We start from the raw sequence: 19,192 nt of genomic DNA, 5'->3' as shown, positions 1-19,192 counted from the left end.
GCCTGGGCAACATGGTGAAACCCCATCTCTACTAAAAATACAAAAAAATTAGCCAGGTGTGGTGGCACGTGCCTGTATTCCCAGCTACTTGGGAGGCTGAGGCATGAGAATCGCTTGAACCTGGGAGGTGGGGGTTACAGTGAGCCAAGATCATGCCACTGCACTCCAGCCTGGGCGACAGAGTGAGACTTTGTCTCAACAACAACAACAAAAATTTCCTGGTTGGGTGTGGTGGCTCACACCTGTAATCCCAAAGGGAGGCCGGGGTGGGAGGATCACTTGAACTCAAGAGTTCGAGACCAGCCTGGGGCATATGGTGAAACCCCATCTCTACAAAAAATACACAAATTAGCCAGATGCGGTGGTGTGCACCTATAGTCCTGGGTACTCAGAGGCTGAGATGCAAGGATCACTTGAGCCCGGGAGGTCAAAGCTGCAGGGAGCCAAGACTGCACCACTGCACTCCAGCCTAGGTGACAGAGTGAGAGCCTGTGTCACATACAAACACACACACAAAAAAAATCTCTGATCACAACTGAAAATTAAAACACCCAATAAGTTCAGTTACAAAGTTAACATAGCAAGTAAAATTCAGGGGTTCAAGATAACATTTGTAGGTAATGGTAAATCCCTCTTACAGGTCAATTCATTCTATATATTTGGTTAAGGGTATTCAATTCTTAAGATCATGAGAAGAGCCAAAAGGGAGGTAGGAAGACAATAATACAGTGGCAGTAACAGTCAATATAGTGTGTCAGGCCAGAGAGTGGAAAAGAAGAGACATGATGTGTTCAGAACAGATGTCACAAATAAAGCTGTGACCAGCTGGAGCATGTGAGTAACAAGCACTATGCAGCCAAAGCCGCCATGCATCCATATCAACCTAATTCCAGAAGGGAGTTTAGAATCTAGTCCTAATGGTAAATTGGTGAGTTACAGGATGCCTTGTTGTCATGGAAGCAGGAACAGCTAATGGTCACACTGTACTCATATTTGAGGTTAACTGAGGCAAATTGTTTAGTTAGCCATCACAGTGATCAAAGAGAATCCAAAGCAAGTCATACTCAAAGTACAAAAGAGCTGAAAGTGCTATGTTTCTTGGAAAATGATCAGTTTTATACAACTGAGACCTTCAGCCAACAAACTTGAAGATAATTAACATTCAAGGTTAAGAGCTCCCTACCCAGTTTTTATTCTTAGCAGAAAGCTGACTTCATCCAGGAAATGCTGTCACTAACTTCTCACAGTAAATTCATAACCAACATCTACCAAGCACCTATCATGTGCTATGCACTATGCCATACGTTCTCAGTGTCATCAATGCAACCACCCTATGATTAGCCACTAGCATTTCTATTTTGTAGATAAGGACACTGAAGTATAGTGGGATTAAGTGATTTGCCCAGGTTCACGCTGCTGGTAGGCACCAGAAATTAAGACTGGAGTACAAGTCTGCATATACTGCTTCTCATATTCCCAGAGATGATAATGCAGACTAACAAGTAGCGGTTTTCAGAAGTAGAATTATTTCATTGTAAGTAAGTGGAGTATATATCAATCTGATAGTTCTGAAATAATAAAATTAGATAAGCATTAGATTATACCATTTATTGTGTAACAGAATAAATTTAGACAAAACCTCAGCATTGCTAATAGAGACTATATTTGCTATAAATAATTGCATTGGGGACAATGGTATACTATGTTAAACTGAAAAGAGCATAGGTTTAAAAGCTCAATCTTGCTTGTAATCCCAGCACTTTGACAGGCCAAGGTGGGCGGATTACTTGAGGTCAGGAGTTCGAGACCAGCCTGGACAACATGGTGAAACCCCATCTCTACTAAAAATACAAAAAAAATTAGCCAGGCGTGGTGACAGGTGCCTGTTATCCCAGATACTTAGGAGACTAAGGCAGGAGAATCACTCGAACCTGGAGGAGGAGGTTGCAGTGAGCCAAAGATCACACCACGTACTCCAGCCTGGGCGACAGAGGAACACTCTGTCTCCAAAAAACAAACCAACCTACCTCATTCTACCTGAATTTTAACCACGGCTTTGCCCCTAACTTTGCTTAGGTAAGAGACTTAAACTATCTAAGCTTTACACTCTTCATCCAAAAAATGGAAACACTTACTTTATGTGGATGCGGTGAGAATTACAGCTAACTACTATTGTGTTTAGCAGAGAGTGGCACACAAATGTAAGTTCCCTTGGCCTCATAAAAAGAATAATTTCTCGTTCCCTTTGGAAGAGGTGGCCAAGATGTTATACCAACAACTAGCTGATGATTGGGACAGTCTCTTCCTTACGTGGGGCTTCTACTTTCTCATGTGTAAAATTGGGAAAATTACGGATAATCTCCATATTAGTTTGTTCTCATGTGGCTAGAAAGAACTACCTGAGACTGGGTAATTTATGAAGGAAAGAGGTTTAATTGACTCACAGTTCCACATGGCTGGGGAGGCCTAAGGAAACTTACAAGCATGGCAGAGGCGAAGGGGAAGCAAGCACATCTTCACATGGTGGCAGGATAGAGACAGCGAAGGGTGAAGTGCTACACACTTTTAAACAACCAGATCTCATGAGAACTCTCTCGTTATCATGAGAACAGCAAGGGGGTAAATCTGCCCCCATGATCCAATCACCTCCTACCAGGCCCCACCACCAACACTGAAGATCATAATTCAACATGAGATTTGGGTAGCGACACAGAGCCAAACCACATCAATCTCTAAGCTCAAGTTCCCAAAGAATTAGTCTAAGAGGCTAAGATTTTTATTTGTCTCTCTATACAGTTATTTATCATACACTAACCTTGCCTACTAATGTAAATTCTAAGACAACTCTGGAAAGCAGTGCTAGGAGTAAACAGCCAAGGAAAAAAGGTGGAAGTCAAGAAAAAGGCGCTGGGCGCGGTGGCTCACGCCTGTAATCTCACCACTTTGGGAGGCTGAGGTGGGCAGATCACAAGGTCAGGAGATCGGGACCACGGTGAAACCCCATCTCTACCAAAAATACAAAAAATTAGCCAGGTGAGGTGGCAGGCACCTGTAGTCCCAGCTACTCAGGAGGCTGAGACAGGAGAATGGCATGAACCCGGGAGGCGGAGCTTACAGTGAGCCAAGATCACGCCGCTGCACTCCAGCCTGGTCAACACAGGGAGACTCCGTCAAAAAAAAAAAAGAAAAAGAAAAAAAAAAAAAGAAAAAAGGTATGCACATTTACATTTTGTTCTTCTCTTCGTGATCTCCATCCAGAAAGCCTCCAACAACATTTCGGATAAAGGACAATTGGGTTAACAAACCTTACCTGTTCCCAGAAACCACCCTTATTTCAAAAACATTTAAGGGAGAGGTAGGGACAGCAGAAAAGATACCACAAAATCATATGATTCATCCTTCTGGCTAGCATATATAAATTTATGTATTTGTCCCAGCTTCTCATTTATCTATGAGCTCCTCAAAGGCAATGACTATGCCTTGGCAATTTCCCAGTGCTTCTTAGTTTCCATTTCATTCCAAATCCAGAACTTTCAACTAATGCTGATGGACTCCAGAATGACTTCAGTGTTAACCTTTGGCATCTCACTTACAGACTCGATCCCCTAAAGTGGTTCATAGCTCTTGGGCAAAAATTTCACCAGATCTAACACTGTGGTTTTAACTCTGGAAGACTATTGTTACACAATCGCCTGGGTAACCCAAAAGCACCAGCACCTAGACTCCTACCCGCAGCGACTGATTTAATTGGTTTATGTGGGGAGCAGGTGTCACTCATTTTAGGAGCTCCCCAGATGATTCTCATGAGCAGCCAGGCCTAAGAACCATGGACTAGCATCTAATCATAGAAAATTCAGTGAGGGTAAACAAATCAAAGAACTCAAGCCCAGACAATGGCTATTAAGCATCCCCAATTTTTTATTTACCCATGTACTGTTGTCTTTATTTTCAGCTTTGAGTTTTATTTCAGCCTCATAGGAAACTGACCACAAACATCTTTGTACTCTGTAAGAGACTTTTCAGTGTCAGCTCTCTTTTTTCCTTTTCACTTTTAGATGATCTTAAATGGGGAAGATAAAAACTAAACAAACTCGAGAAAGAAACGGCTGTGCTTCAGGATGTGGTAATGCTTGGGAGGCGGTGACAATGAACTCGATGGTCCTTTCCTCCAGTTTGTTTTGCTCACACACTGCGCCCAATCCCTCACTTACTTTCTCTGCTATAAAGAGGTGGTAAGACGATCAGGCAGGCAGACACGTGGCTCTACTATCTATTATATGTGTGAGTCATTTTCTTACCTGCTCAGAACTTCAGTTTCCTAATTGGTAAAATGGGCATGGCTGTTGGGAGAATGAGATGCTATCCTATTTTAGTTGGTAAGTACTCAGTAAGTGCTAGTAGAATCTACTGAATCTTTTTCAGGTGCCATATAAAGTCTTTTTTTTTTTTTTTTTTTTTTTTTTTTTGAGATGGAGTCTCACTCCATCGCCCAGGCTGGACTGCAGTGGCACGATCTTGGTTCACTGCAACCTCTGCCTCCCGGGTTCAAGCAATTCTCCTGCCTCAGCCTCCTGAGTAGCTAGAATTACAGGCAAGTGCCACCATGCCTGGCTAATTTTTTTTTGTATTTTATTAGAGATGGGGTTTCACCATGTTTGCCAGGCTGGTCTCAAACTCCTGATCTCATGTGATCTGCCTGCCTCGGCATCCCAAAGCGTTGGGATTATTATAGGCGTGAGTCACTGCAGCCGGCCAAGAGTCCATTTTAATTTCCTTCTCCAATAGCTTCCCTGAAGTCAAGCTCAGGTCAAAGAAACAGGAATAGGAGTATGTAGGCCAGAGATAACAGGGTAGAGAATATGTAAGGAGCTCTAACAAAAGAAGCAGTACCCTGGCCATGAAGGGCAATTTCTAGAGAACAGGAGACTCCCTGAGACAAGCAGCTTCCTCCCAGAAGAGTCTATTACAAATAAAGTGCTCACACGAGCACATTACATGACCAATGCAGGAATAGTAATATAGCAATAACCACTTTGCTTTCTATTTAACTGCAGAATCAGGAGGAGAAATTAACCAAAGTTATACAAAATCCACAGGCAGGTATTAAGAAATATCTGCTAGCAAGTTTAAGGAAACATTATACCCTACTAGAACAGATCCAAGAAAAGGTTCAGATAGAAGCCTGAGTGTTCTCTGGTCTATGAAAATGTAACAATTGTGGGAAAATATATGTAAGTTACAAATTTCAAAAGGCCCTACTGTTTTCTGGCCAGCAACACATGGCGAAATATTTAACTTCATGGTGTGGGAAAATGTTAGAGAGATGATAATTTCTTCCCAACAGTGAGACTATTATATACTGACCTCCATGCCCTGGTAAGAGAGAAAGCAACACTGGTACAACTCAAATGGTTAAGTAGAATCATAGATCAAGTCCAAGAATGAAAATAAAATCACAACTGTTTAGGTGACCCTTAGGGAAATAACATACCACTGAGTTAGAACCCTAAGTATTCAATTAGCGGGAATATAAATGCTGACCTGTGCAAATGTAATCGTTTACTATAATTTTTGTGCCATTCATTATGACAAAAGGTATAATCTCAGAGTTAAGATGAGACAATGACCAAGAACGGGGTTCTCCTTGAGGGATATGAAGGACATCCACCATGGGTCACAATCAAACCCAGCTCTCCCATGAAGGCAAGTATAGTGGTAAACTAGCCTCCCTGCCATAAAAGCGAAATAGGCTAACTGAAGATACTTCAACGCTAGTTTTTCCTTTGTTTGTCTGTTTGTTTGTTTGAGACAGAGTCTCGTTCTGTCACAGAGGCTGGAGTACAGTGGCAAGATCTTGGCTCACTGCAACCTCCACCTCCCAGGTTCAAACAATTCTCCTGACTCAGCCTCCCGAGTAGCTGGGATTACAGATGTGAGCCACCACTCCCAGCTGATTTTTTGTTTTGTATTGTATTTTTTTAGTAGAGATGGGGTTTCACCATGTTGGCCAGACTGGTCTCGAACTCCTGACCTCAAGTGATTCGCCCACCTTGGCCTCCCAAAGTGCTGGGATTACAGGTGTGAGCCACCAAGTTCGGCCTCAATGCCAGTTTCAATGCCAAGTACATGACAAAGATGGAAACCCTAGAACACCATGTAACCCACCCACAGTTCCCTTAGCACACTTTTGATGATATGCTATTCAAGATGTACAATGACTAATTTATCAAGAAGAATTAGTACACAAGAAAAGCAAAAATTATTTAAAGTGTAAAGTAATAAATAAGGAACTGCCCTCACCAAATTTCAACATAAATTACAAAGTTAAAATGTGATATTTAGTTAAAATCAGAAAAGTTGCCGTGTTGACTAGAACCCACAAATACAAACTACTCTGAGAGCTTAGCATATGATCAAAGAGAAACAGCCAAGATAAAAGAGAAACAGCCAAGTTTCAAGAGAAAAACTTGAGGTCTTAATAATTGTTGGGCAACTTCACAGTAGAACAGGGTAAAAACAAGTTAGCTACAAAGGCTCATCAGAAAATGGCAATGGATTCCAGAGAGATTTAATAACTACTTACAAACTCTGCTATAGGTGACAAATCTGACCATGATAAAAGCACTGTAAATGATATAGGTGATACTGACCATATGAAAACACAGACTGTGCACTAGATAAAAAGGAAACCAACATACAATGTTAACACATGTAAATATATGGGCAAAGGCGGGAAGGGCTATCACAAAAAACAGATGAATTACCTATATTACAGGTAATATAGCAATTCTTTCCAAATGTCTTCAATTTTATACTTTGATAATTACTTTGCCAAAGGAAACAATACTTACACAGCACAATAGCTTACTATGCCAAATATACACAGGAATTTATGCAAATGATAAAATCTCCAGATTCTGGTTACAAAATGGCCAATAGCACTTTACACAGAACAAAAAGCAGACAAAAAAAAAAAAAAAAACCCAAGCAAAGGAAAAAACACTTTTCATTCCTGTGTTACCTATGATGCAATTAAAATCATAAAACCTCATTTTGGGCCGGGCGCGGTGGCTCAAGCCTGTAATCCCAGCACTTTGGGAGGCCGAGACGGGCGGATCATGAGGTCAGGAGATCGAGACCATCCTGGCTAACACGGTGAAACCCCGTCTCTACTAAAAAATACAAAAAACTAGCCGGGCGAGGTGGCGGGCGCCTGTAGTCCCAGCTACTCGGGAGGCTGAGGCAGGAGAATGGTCTAAACCCGGGAGGCGGAGCTTGCAGTGAGCTGAGATCCGGCCACTGCACCCCAGCCTGGGCGACAGAGCAAGACTCTGTCTCAAAAAAAAAAAAAAAAAAAAAACCTCATTTTGGCAGGGTTACGGAGAAACTGATACAGTTAAACTTTGCTGACAGCCCTGGATAAATTAAAGCTATAAAATGTCAAAGGTTTTCATATGGTAATTCCACTCTGAGACAGATATCCTATAGGTAAACCACCCGATTACCTGGAAAAGTCTTCACTACCTCAAAAGTCACACTCCAGATAGCCAAAGTTTATTGTTAATAGCATACAGGAGAAACAGAGCTTTACCATTTAAATGGACATTAAAACCAATCACTGCTCAGTTCTTTAAAGAGGGAACTGATTTGTCTTAGAACAGGGATCAACAAACTTTCTGTACAGGACCAGATAGTAAACATTTTTGGCTTTGTGGGCCATATAGTCTCTGTCAATACTCAATTCTGCTGTTGTGGATGGACAAAAGCCACAAACAATATGTGATGAATGAGCATGGCTGTGTTCCAGTAAAACTTTATTTACAAAAACAGGAGTTGTCAAAACCCACAGCGTGCAACACAAAGAATGAGCCCTAATGTAAACTATGGACTTTAGGTGATAATGATGGGTCAATGTTGGTTCATCAATTATAACAAATGTCCCACACTGGTGCAGGATACTGATGGTGGCAGAGACTGTGTTTGGGGGTAGGGAGGGGTTCTGTGAGCACTCTGTACTTCTGCTCAATTTTGCTGTAAACCTAAAACTGCCTTTCAGTATTTCTGGGGGATTGGTTCCAGGATACCCTTGGATATCAAAATCCATGGATACTCAAGTCCCTTACATAAAATGGCCTAGAGTATTTGCATATGACCTATGCACATCCTTCCATATACTTTAAATTATCTCTAGACTAGTTACAAGGCCTACACATCATTTCATTTACATGGATTCAACATAGTATTCAATAGGAGGCAAATTCAAATTTTGCTTTTTGGAATTTTGTGGAAGTTTTTTTCTGAATATTTTCTATCTGAGGTTGATTGAATCCATGGATATGGAACCCACAGATACGGAGGACAGACTGTACTTTTTAAAAAACAGTCTATTAATTAGGAAAAAAAAACAGGTGGCCAGCCCTCAGGCTATAGGTTGACATTCTTAGACCAGGGTATTCCTAAAATAAAAGGATTTGCCCAACTCTAAAATCAGATCACCATGGAAGTAAAATAATGGAATGCCTATATATATAAAGGAAAAGAAAAAGCAGTGATATTTTCAGATTCCATCCAGTAACAAAACCAAGGTTTCCCAAATCTTGCCAAGAGTCTGATCAATTTTCCAAAAGCTTAATGGGAGGAAACCACCCAACTATCAATAGGTCAGTAACTGCAGCTGTCTCCACTTTCAAACGCACACAAAACGTAAGTGCTACAAAGACAGTGAGGCCAGAGCTGTGACTTTGGTGCCTGAGAGCTGCCCCAGAGCCAGGTAAACCACGTCATGTTAAAATGCAGCCTTATCAGATCTTAAAGGCCCAAAAAGCTCTCACTTCCTCCTTCTTTCCTTCCTTTCCTCCCCTCTTTCCTTCCGTTTCTACTTCCCTCCCTCCTTCTTTTTTTGAGACATGGTCTTGCTCTATCATCCAGGCTGGAGTGCAGTGACACGATCACAGCTCACTGCAGCCTCAACCTCCCAGGCTCAAGGGATCCTCCCACCTCAGCTTCCCATGTAGCTGGGACCACAGGGGTGCACCACTATGCCTGGCTAATTTTTTTTGTAGAGACAGGGGTCTCACTGTGTTGCCCAGGCTAGTCTCAAACTCCTGGACTCAAGTGATCCTCCTGCCTCAGCCTCCCAAAATGCTGGGATTACAGGCATTAGCCGCAGTGCCTGGACCAATTCTTTATTTAAATTTAAAAGCTGGTCAAGATGCAATAAGCCAAGTTAGATATCTTTACCCTCAACTAAATTTTTCTCTTCCCCTTTACTTTGGAATAGTTGGTTCCTTTCTCCAAACAGGTTGGTCTAATTCCTGGTGACACCTTGTAGTAGAAAAACTACTGCTTACAGGAAAAAAAAAAAAATCGGTCATTTACATATGTAAAGGTACAAAATAAACACACTCAGAAGCACAACAAGATTGTTTTTCCCTTTTCCTAACATAATTTTTTAAAAAACCTTTTCATTTTCTCCAAGAACGCAATCACTGTTGTCCCCAGTGGTGATCAGACTTCGAGGAACAAAATGACTTAAAAAAACAAGACTTTGCAAAGGGAGTCATTTGGAACCAAAGTATCTCCAAAGTATCTTAAAATACTTTCTAAAGGAACAGAAGATGGCTGGGCCCTTAAACTTTAAGAACAGTAAGAATGGGGAAACTGGCCGCTACCTTCTAAGAGCTAAAGGCTCTGAGGTTCACAGAGCCAGTGTGATTATGACAGAAATCAAAATATGAAGTTTTGTAAAAAGATGGCAGGGCTGTCAGACAATCTGCTTTCTGATGGTTTTATTTGAGAGGTGCTATATTTACATGTGGGGACACTATGGAAGTTTAAACTTGGCTGGGCACAGTGGCTCACGTCTGTAATCCCAACACTTTGGAAGGCAGAGGCAGGTGGATCACCTGAAGTCAGGAGTTCGAGACCAGCCTGGCCAAGACAGTGAAACCCCGTCTCTACTAAAAATACAAAAATTAGCCAGGTGTGGTGGCGCATGCCCGTAGTCCCAGGTACTCAGGAGGCTGAGGCACGAGAACTGCTTGAACCCAGTAGGCGGAGGTTGCAGTGAGCCGAGATGGCACCACTGCACTCCAGCCTGGGCGACACAGTGAGACTCCGTCTCAAAATAAATAAATAAAATAAATAAATAACCTTATATAACTGACTAAATGAAAGTGACATAATGTTTAATAACCTCAATATGGAGTCAGGCATGCCATCAGTAGTTGCCATTCATGTAGCACCCACTCTGCAAAGCAAGCTGAGCTGAGGAAGCTGTGAGAGGTTACAAAGAAGAGGTAAGTGCCTGTCCTTTGGAAAGAGACAATGAGGATAAAATCTAAGAAAAGGAGGCAGGAGCAAAATCTCTTTAATGCAAGTGTGGCTGTGCAAAAGTAACTGGAAAATCAAACAAATGGGAGGTCAGTCCGCAGGGAGGGGACAAAAGTGGTTAACACGGGAACCAGAAGCCGACAGGGCGAGACTGGAAGATGAAAAGCAAGTCCAAAAGAAAATGTGAATCATTTCCTACCAACTCATTCAACATTCAGAAGGTTCTATCTTTATGCCATAATAGTCCAACTTCTCCTTTTCTTATATAATTAAGAGAATTTTTAATTTATCACAACTGCTTAAGGGAAAGAGAACTCAAATTTGGGCAAATATAACAAGGAGCCACCATAATATTAACTGCCAGTGAAAAACAATAAATTGATCCAAAATTCCAAAGAGGTTTACAGAAAAAAAATATGGAACAAGACATGTGAAAGTTATATTTAAGGAAATAAATTCAGGCCAGGGACAGTGACTCATGTCTGTAATCCCAGCACTTTGGGAGGCAGAGGCGGGTGGATCACCTGAGGTCAGGAGTTCGAGACCAGCCTGAGCAACATGGAAAAATACCATCTCTACTAAAAATACAAAAATTAGCCAGGTGTGATGGCAGACGCCTATAATCCCAGCTACTCGGGAGGCTGAGGCAGGAGAATTACCTGAACCTGAGAGGCAGAGGTTGCAGTGAGCCAAGACCACGCCACTACTCCAACCTGGGTGACACAGCAAGACCCTGTCTCAAATAAGTAAGTAAGTAAGTAAATAAATAAATAAATAAATAAATTCAATAAATGTTTATTCTGAACATTAAAATGTGATGTTTTCACTGCTCCCAATAAGGAATTAACATATATTTATCTGAAGCCACACTGTCCAATAGAAATATGTGAGCCAGGCCGGGCACGGTGGCTCACGCCTGTAATCCTAGCACTTTGGGAGGCTGAGGAGGGCGGATCACCTGAGGTCGAGAGTTCAAGACCAGCCTGACCAACATGGAGAAACCCTGTCTTTACTAAAAATACAAAATTAGCTGGGCATGGAGGCGCATGCCTATAATCCCAGCTACTTAGAGGCAGGAGAATTGCTTGAACCTGGGAGGCGGAGGTTGTGGTGAGCCAAGATCGCGCCATTACACTCCAGCCTGGGCAACAAGAGTGAAACTCCGTCTCAAACAAACAAACAAAAGAAACATGTGAGCCATATATATATAATTTAAAATGTCCTAGTAGCCACAACATAAAAAAGAAATAAAGTTTTTGATAATATTCCATTTAACCCAACATATCTAAAATATTACCATTTCAACATGCAATCAATATAAGATGTACTGATATTTTACGATTTTTACATTAAGTCTTTGAAATCCAGTGTGTATTTTATACTGAAAGCACATCTCAATTCAGAGGCTAAATTTCTATCAAAAATAATTGACCTATAAAGAGATTTCATAAAATTTACAGGTGATAAAGTGGGTTTACATATCCAAAATATTCCACACAGATGTAAAAATTAACTGAATCAAGTATCCGTTTTAAATTTAAATTGAGTCAATTCAGTTTTTCGACCACATTTCAAGTGCTCAAAGGTCTCATAGCTGACAGGTAGTGACCCATATGGGACAAAGGTCTATAGAAATAAAGTAATAACTATAAAGATAACCACTAGAACCAAAAATTCAAGCCTAGCTATTTATTAAAATAAATATGGCAAAACAAAGCAAATATATAACATAGGAAAACTGAGGTATTAAAAACAGAAAGCAACAGAACATTACAAATGCAGACCATTACAGATGACAGATCTATCATATCAGTAAGTATAAATAGGTTAAACTTACCGCATGAAAAAGATTCATTCACAAAGCAAAACCCAACTTTACACTACATTTAGAGACATATTTAGAGCAAAGTAATTCAGAAAAACTGAAAATAAAAGGATGGCAATGCCATCCCAGGAAATATAAACAAGAAAATAGGGAACTAGATCTCAATGTCAAATAAGGATGAATCCAGGCCAAAAAGCCTTCAACTAGTAAAAGGGCAGCACTCTAATGCTAATGGGTATATCTCACAATGAGGACATGAGTTAATAAGCATCAAACATAACATTGATAGTCATAAAGCAAAATCTATAGGAGCTATATGGAGAAAGAGAATCATTATTAGGAGGCTTTAACTTCTCTTGTGTTTGATCCATGACAAATCAGGTGGATAAAAAAAGTAAAGTTACACAAAACCTAAATTACATCATATTACAGAGCTGATATATCACACTCTGCAACCTGAGAAGAGAGTATAACCTTTTTTTTGCTGCCCAAAGAACACTCACAGAAAACAAAAGTTAACATCAATAAATTAGAGAATAATTCAGACAACAGTCTGTAATCACAATGCAACAAAACTAGACATAAATAAAATTAAAATACAGAATGCATCTTCACTGGAAATTTTTAAACTCCCTCAAACAACTCTTCATTCATAGGAAAATAAAAACCTGAAGATGCAGAAGAGCTAAGAGAAAAAGGACCAAATACACACACATCAGCTGCTAAAGCAGTGCTCAGAGGAATAACTAACCTTAAACACTGAAATAAACAAAACAAAGAAGAAAGCATTTAATTTTATTTTCTTATACTTTAAGTTCTGGGGTACATGTGCAGAACATACAGGTTTGTTACATAGGTATACACATGCCATGGTGGTTTGCTGCACCCATCAACTTGTCATCTACATTAGGTATTTCTCCTAATGCTATCCCTCCTCTACCCGCCAACCTCCTGACAGGCCCTGGTGTGTGATGTTCCCCTCCCTGTGTCAATGTGTTCTCATTGTTCAACTCCCACTTGTGAGTGAGAACAGAAAGCACCTAATTTTTAAAAGAGCAAAATAAACCTGAGATCAGAGGGAATTATTAAAGTTAAATCAGACAATAAACTAGATAACAAAAGTCATAAAACTAATAAATCCAACCAAATAAAAAACAACTAACTTAAGAAGAAGGGGGGACAAATGTCACAGGGAAAATTAAGACTGTTCAATGACAACTATCTCAGCTATCCAAACTGACTTAAAAACCTCAATGAGTAGGATTATTTTATTTTATTTTATTTTATTTTTATTTTTATTTTTTTTTGAGATGCAGTTTCACTCTTGTCACCCAGGCTGGAGGGCAAGGGCATGATCTTGGCTCACTACAACCCCCGCCTCCTGGGTTCAAGCAATTCTCCTGCCTCAGCCTCCCCAGTAGCTGGGATTACAGGTGTCCACCACTATGCCCGGCTAATTTTTGTATTTTTAGTAGCGATGGGGTTTCACCATGTTGGCCAGGCTGGTCTCAAACTCCCAACCTCATGTGATCCACCTGCCTTGGCCTCCCAAAGTGCTGGGATTACAGGCGTGAGCCACCGAGCCTGACCAAGTAGGATAATTTTCAAGAAAAATATATCAAAATAGACTCTAGAAGAGACAGAAAATCTACAGAGATCAATAACACAGAATAGAGAAAGCTGTCAGAGAGCAAAATTCCCCAAAACATACAGGTTTAAACACTTTCATATGAAGTTCTACCAAATCTTTAAAAAACAGATAATTCAAAAGATAAATTAGTCTTAGCATAGAAAAAGAAAAAAATTTATCTTCTTGAAAACAAAAATTTATCTTTTTGAAACAACCATGACATTGATAAGAAAATCTAACAGACCACACATACAACATCTACAGACAAACAGCACATGGATATCAATAAAACAAACCCAGGAGTTCATCATTCTATTCTCTCTACTTCTGTAAATGTTTAAGGTCTAGAGATCTATTGCACAACATGAAGAATATATAATAGATAATAAAATTGTACTGTATATGGGATTCATGCTAAATGAGTAGATTTTAGCTGACCTTGCCACAAAAATAAAAAAGGGTGACTAAGTGAGATGATAGATATGTTCATTTGTTTCACTGTAGTAACCTTTTAACTATATGTATCTCATAACATCATGTTGTATACCTTAATTATACACAATAAAATTTATGTATGTATTTACCTATAAATGTGCATCCCCCCAGGCTGGAGTGCAGTGGCACAAACACAGTTCACTGCAGCTTCAATCTGGGCTCAAGCCATCCTCCTGTCTCAGCCTCCTGAGTAGCTAAGACCCCAGGTGTGTGACACCACCACTCCTGGCTAATTTTTTTTTTTTTAAGAGACAGGATCTCGCTATGTTGCCCAGGGCTGACCTCAAACTCCCGATCTCAAGCCATCGTCTGTCTTGGCCTCTCAAAGCACTGGAATTACAGGCACCTGCCTAAGTTTTTTTTTTTTTTTTAATTCCATAATAAAAAACTAAAATAAAGACATCTTTAATCAAGGAGAAAAAAATTCTATCTAGATATACCATTTTTTTTACCAATCAAAAGTTTGACAATAATGTGGTGAAGGCATAGGAAGATAGGTACTCTCAGAAACTTCTAGCGAGGGGGAAAACAGACAACCTTTATGGAAAGCAATTGACAATGTTCGTCAAAATTACAAATGCACATACCTGCTGATGTAGCAATCTCACGTTTAGGAATCTGTCCTATATATACACCCGGACATGCATGAAATGACAATGCGTATAATAATTCACTGGAGGGCAGGTTGCCATAGCAAAGACTAGAAACAACCTATTAATTGTAGCCATCAATAGGGAAAGTTGGCTAATAAATTCTAGTACATTCATATAACCAAATTCTCAGAAGACATAAAAAGGAAAAACAAAGTTCTGCAGGTACAGATATACAAAGGTCTGTTTCTAAGGTATTAAGATCAAAAAACAAGGTACAGACAAAGGTATAAACTGTCATTTATGCAAAAAAAGGGGAGGCCAGTGGGCACAAGTGGGAAGTAGGCTTTTCTGTGTCCTTTTGCACCTTCTGAATTTGGAACCATGTGGCTGTAATCTTAGGCCCAAAATAAAAATCTCATTTTTAAAAATGCCACCATTTGGAATGTACTATTGCCATTATAAATTAAAAATCCATTTAGAACACTTGTTATTCTTGCTATATTTGCTAACTGTGTGGCAGGCTATATTTCAAGTCAAGATGGAGTTCAAGAAACTTTCATTATTTTAAAAAGCATAGAGAAAAATACTGCACATAGATGAAAGGGGGCCAGTAGATCAGACAGATCATCTGATTAATGATGCTTAACCCTGGATATGCTTTAGAATGACAGGGGGATCTCCTAAAAATACCAATGTTCTGCTCTCCACCCCTAGCACCCCCAGATCATTTACAACAAAAATTCAGAGTATGAGGCCCTGGCCTGAAAACCACTCAAGTAAACGCTTCCAAACAGTGATTCAACAGAAGTCCAGGGGACATTTTGCTCCCCCAGGGGACATTTGGCAATGACTGGAGACATGTTTGGTTGTCACGACTTGGAGTGGGAGGTGCTCATGGCATCTAGTGGGTAGAGGCCTGGGATGTAGCTCAACTTCCCACAGTGCACAAGACAGTTCCTACCAAAATTACCTGGCCTGAAATGGCAAGAGTGCTGAGGCTCAGGAACCCCTGCTTTAAAATAAAATCACTGCTTCTGAAGTAACAACCAGTTTTAGCCTCCACTTTTGAACACGGGAAATAATCTCACTTACTGATGTGTGGTACATTCCCATAAGAAAGCCTATTTACCAAGGTTGTAACAAATTGTGTATATCCTATGTATCTCCTTTCTCTGGTCCCTGTCTAGTTACTCTAGTCAAAATGTATGTCCCATTTGTAAAGTACTCATGGAGAAAGGCATAAAGTTCATAAACTAGTAGCCTGTGGGCCAACTTGATCCATCCATCTATTTTGTTTATGCCAAAGTTATCTTGAAATATACTGAATTGGTGCCAATCAGCTGCCCCTTTGGAGCTAGCCATATACCAGGGATTTGTCACAGTCCTCCACTCGTTGGCTTCATTCACTTATCCACTGCCCGCTACCTGGCGCTTTCAGCGTCTGAGTTGGCCCTCTCCTGCAGTTTTCTCTAATCATACAGGGGCATGTAGCCTCTTCACTCCTCCTCTCTCCTCACCTTAAAAATATCCCACACCCATTCTGAATTCTCCAACTCCCACATTACTTGCCAAAATAGAACTGCTATGAAGAGACAGAACTAAGAGAAAAGTAGAAGTAGAGATGGACTTTTTGCAACAACTCCCTTCTTTTAGTTGTCCTGTCATTAAAGATAGGCTGATTAGAACCTGATTCATCTCTGGGTGTTACAAACTAGTCTTGTCACTTCTAGCAAATTCCACTACAACTATATCTAGCACTTGAAGGAAACCCTTAAGTTATTATGCTTCTCTCATGACCTTAGTGAATCCCTCCACCCCTCCCAAAATAGATCAGAAGACTTTTATAGGAAATATCTATCAAAAGATTTGGTAGTTTTCTTTTAGAAAGTTCATGCCTTCTCCTTTGAAATCACAATCGTAGAGTGGTGAGCTGTGTTTTTAAAGATCGCCTGATACAATCTACTCATTTTATCAATGAGGAAAATGAACCCCAAGTGAGGTTTGGTCACTTAGTCAAGGGCACATTCTGAGCTAGTGGCAGAGCCAGAATTAGAACATTTGTTTCCAGATACTGGCCCCACAGGTTTTCCATGATAACAATATCCTCCACTGTGGTTTTCCTACTCACATAACATCCTTGCCAAAATACCTATTAACACGGGTAGACACTAGCTGCTATGGAAATCAACTAACCAAAATTTTGGCTGGCTATTGGAGCTATCACTTAAACTTTGAGGGGGGAAGAACTGGGCGTTTCTGGATTCCTTTTGTTCCTTTTATTGTGAATTATCCTGTCTCAGTTTACACTAATGAAAGGCTGATACCTTCAGAATCTTCCCTAAACCTAAAAGATGGAAAACGTGCCTATATTTATAGCAACAGCAACACTTTCTAAACTCCAAAGTCAGAAACTGCCTCAAACCTCTACAGTTCTCAAGACGGTCAGTAAAACTACCAACAGCTTTTGGGAGTGAAGTTTTAAGACACAAAGATCAATGTCTCATTGAACTTTGACTTTCATCATCATTCTCTGGCAAATTGGTTTCTAAAATTTTAATTTGGTCTCAACTTTAACCTATTCCTCTCTTCCTATCCTAGCTTTTCAAAAAAAAAAAAAAAAAGTATGGACATCACTTTTTGCATATCAGGTCTTCCTCAAATGTTCTACCTCCTTGGCACTTTAGTTTTTATGCCCACCTGACACTATCACTGACACCCTTGACATTTACACAAAATTCATTAAATTAACAGACACCCCACAATTTCCCCTCGAGAGCTTAGAACATCTTTGCTGCTGGATTTATTTTCCTTCAGGGATGCTGAGTTCCATTCTGATACCTCAATGCACGCGTTTTACTTTTAGGTGTTTCACAACCAGCTCCTTCGTTTTCTGGGGAAACATGATCCAGTTAACAGAAGGTGGTGGAATCTATTCCCATCTCAGCTAGGCCTGAGGCAGGCTGGGAACCCGGATCTTCTTTGGTCCCACCTCAATCCGTGAAAGCCGCCCACCAGCCCACCGGACGGGGAAATGTGGGTGGGACACCAATGGAGAAGAGAAACGAAAGGTGCTGGCACTAAAGCCAGAGTTGTATTAGACCCTGCTCTGATGCTACGAGCCCAGGCGTCCGCTCTTCCCAAGCATCTAAGGCGTCTGCAGTGCAGGCCTCTAACTGCTTTAACATAACCTGATGAAGACAACAGTTCGAGTCCTGCCACTCCAGCCACACAGCAACACCTTAGAGCAGAAAAGGGAAAAAATGCCGTTGCATAATTTATTCAACCTCAAGGTATTTCTAAACGGTTCTTACCCAACCAAAAAAAAAATAAATCTAAAAATAAAAACATTAAAAAGCCACCCACGTCTCGTTCTGAAGTTTTAAGGGCTGTGAGGTTTGTGTCAAGTAGATGTGAAGCTAACGATGGCAGGTTTGGGGAGTCTCGCCTGCGATGAGGGTCCTGCAATGAGACGCCGTTTCTGTGTCTCTGGGTAAGTCCCAGGCTGGGTGCGAGGGGGCCAGGCCCTGCCCCTCCACGCCCCGAAATCCGAGCCTCAGGAGAGCCCCCCGGATATCCCCTAGCCCCGCCTGCGGTTCCCACGGACTTTACCCCGAAGCTGCGGAGATCTGGGGTGGCAGCCTGAATGGCGGCGGCCCCGGGCCCATGGGAACCCTTGGCCCCGTACTCACCGAAGTCCAGGAACTGTTTGATGGAGAGCGGCGACGGCGAGAAGCGCGAGTAGCGCTCGATCTGCTTGGGCACCGGCTGCTTCAGCAGCCACCGGAACAGCCGCATCCTCGCCGAGGCGGCGCACAGACCAGCCTAGACGCCCGGGTAGCCGCAAGGGCTGGCGCAGCCAAGCCGCAGGGATAAGGCACGTTTGCTAAGCGCGCACCCCGACCTCGATCTCGGCCTCGGTGCCGCCGGTGCAGCCGCCGCAGCAGCAGCAACAGCTCCCGGACCGCGGCCGGCCGCCCGCGGCTTCCCTAGGCTCCGCCTCGCTGGGCGGAGTCGGTTGCTGCACGTACGCGGCGCGCGAGGGGCGGCGAAGAGCGCGAGGGGCACGCGGCCGCGCGCGCCCTCCACTGATTGGCCGCCGCCGCCTCTGTGACGTTTCTTTTTTTGTCCCGGCGCGGCGCCAGAGCCCCAGCTCTCTGGCTCGTGGAACTCAGCCCAGCCCGGCAAGTGCAGCCGCTCTCGGCTCCGCCCCTGGCTGAGTTCTCCACTGCCGAAAGGTAGCCGAGGTGCCCGCGGACTGGGAAGAGGCCGGGAGACCGGAATCCGATCCTCCGAGCTGCTCAAGACCCTTCTCAACCG

At 41.7% G+C, this 19,192-nt stretch overlaps 1 protein-coding gene across 1 annotated transcript in view; it reads right to left on the bottom strand.

Annotated features, from left to right (window-relative positions):
- The window catches only part of PDK3 (pyruvate dehydrogenase kinase 3), a 74,530-nt gene extending 55,668 nt beyond the window's left edge, over nucleotides 1-18,862 (bottom strand). Inside the window, exon 1 of the mRNA XM_005593191.5 lies at nucleotides 18,565-18,862. Coding sequence (XP_005593248.1) covers nucleotides 18,565-18,670 — 106 coding nt within the window. The 5' untranslated portion in view covers nucleotides 18,671-18,862. The remainder of the gene's footprint in view (nucleotides 1-18,564) is intronic.
- Nucleotides 18,863-19,192: the final 330 nt, after the last annotated feature.

The sequence above is a fragment of the Macaca fascicularis genome, chromosome X, assembly GCF_037993035.2.
Source record: "Macaca fascicularis isolate 582-1 chromosome X, T2T-MFA8v1.1".
Classification (NCBI taxonomy): domain Eukaryota; kingdom Metazoa; phylum Chordata; class Mammalia; order Primates; family Cercopithecidae; genus Macaca; species Macaca fascicularis.
The sequence above is the reverse complement of the archived record's forward strand: the minus strand, read 5'-3'. Positions and strand labels throughout refer to the sequence as shown.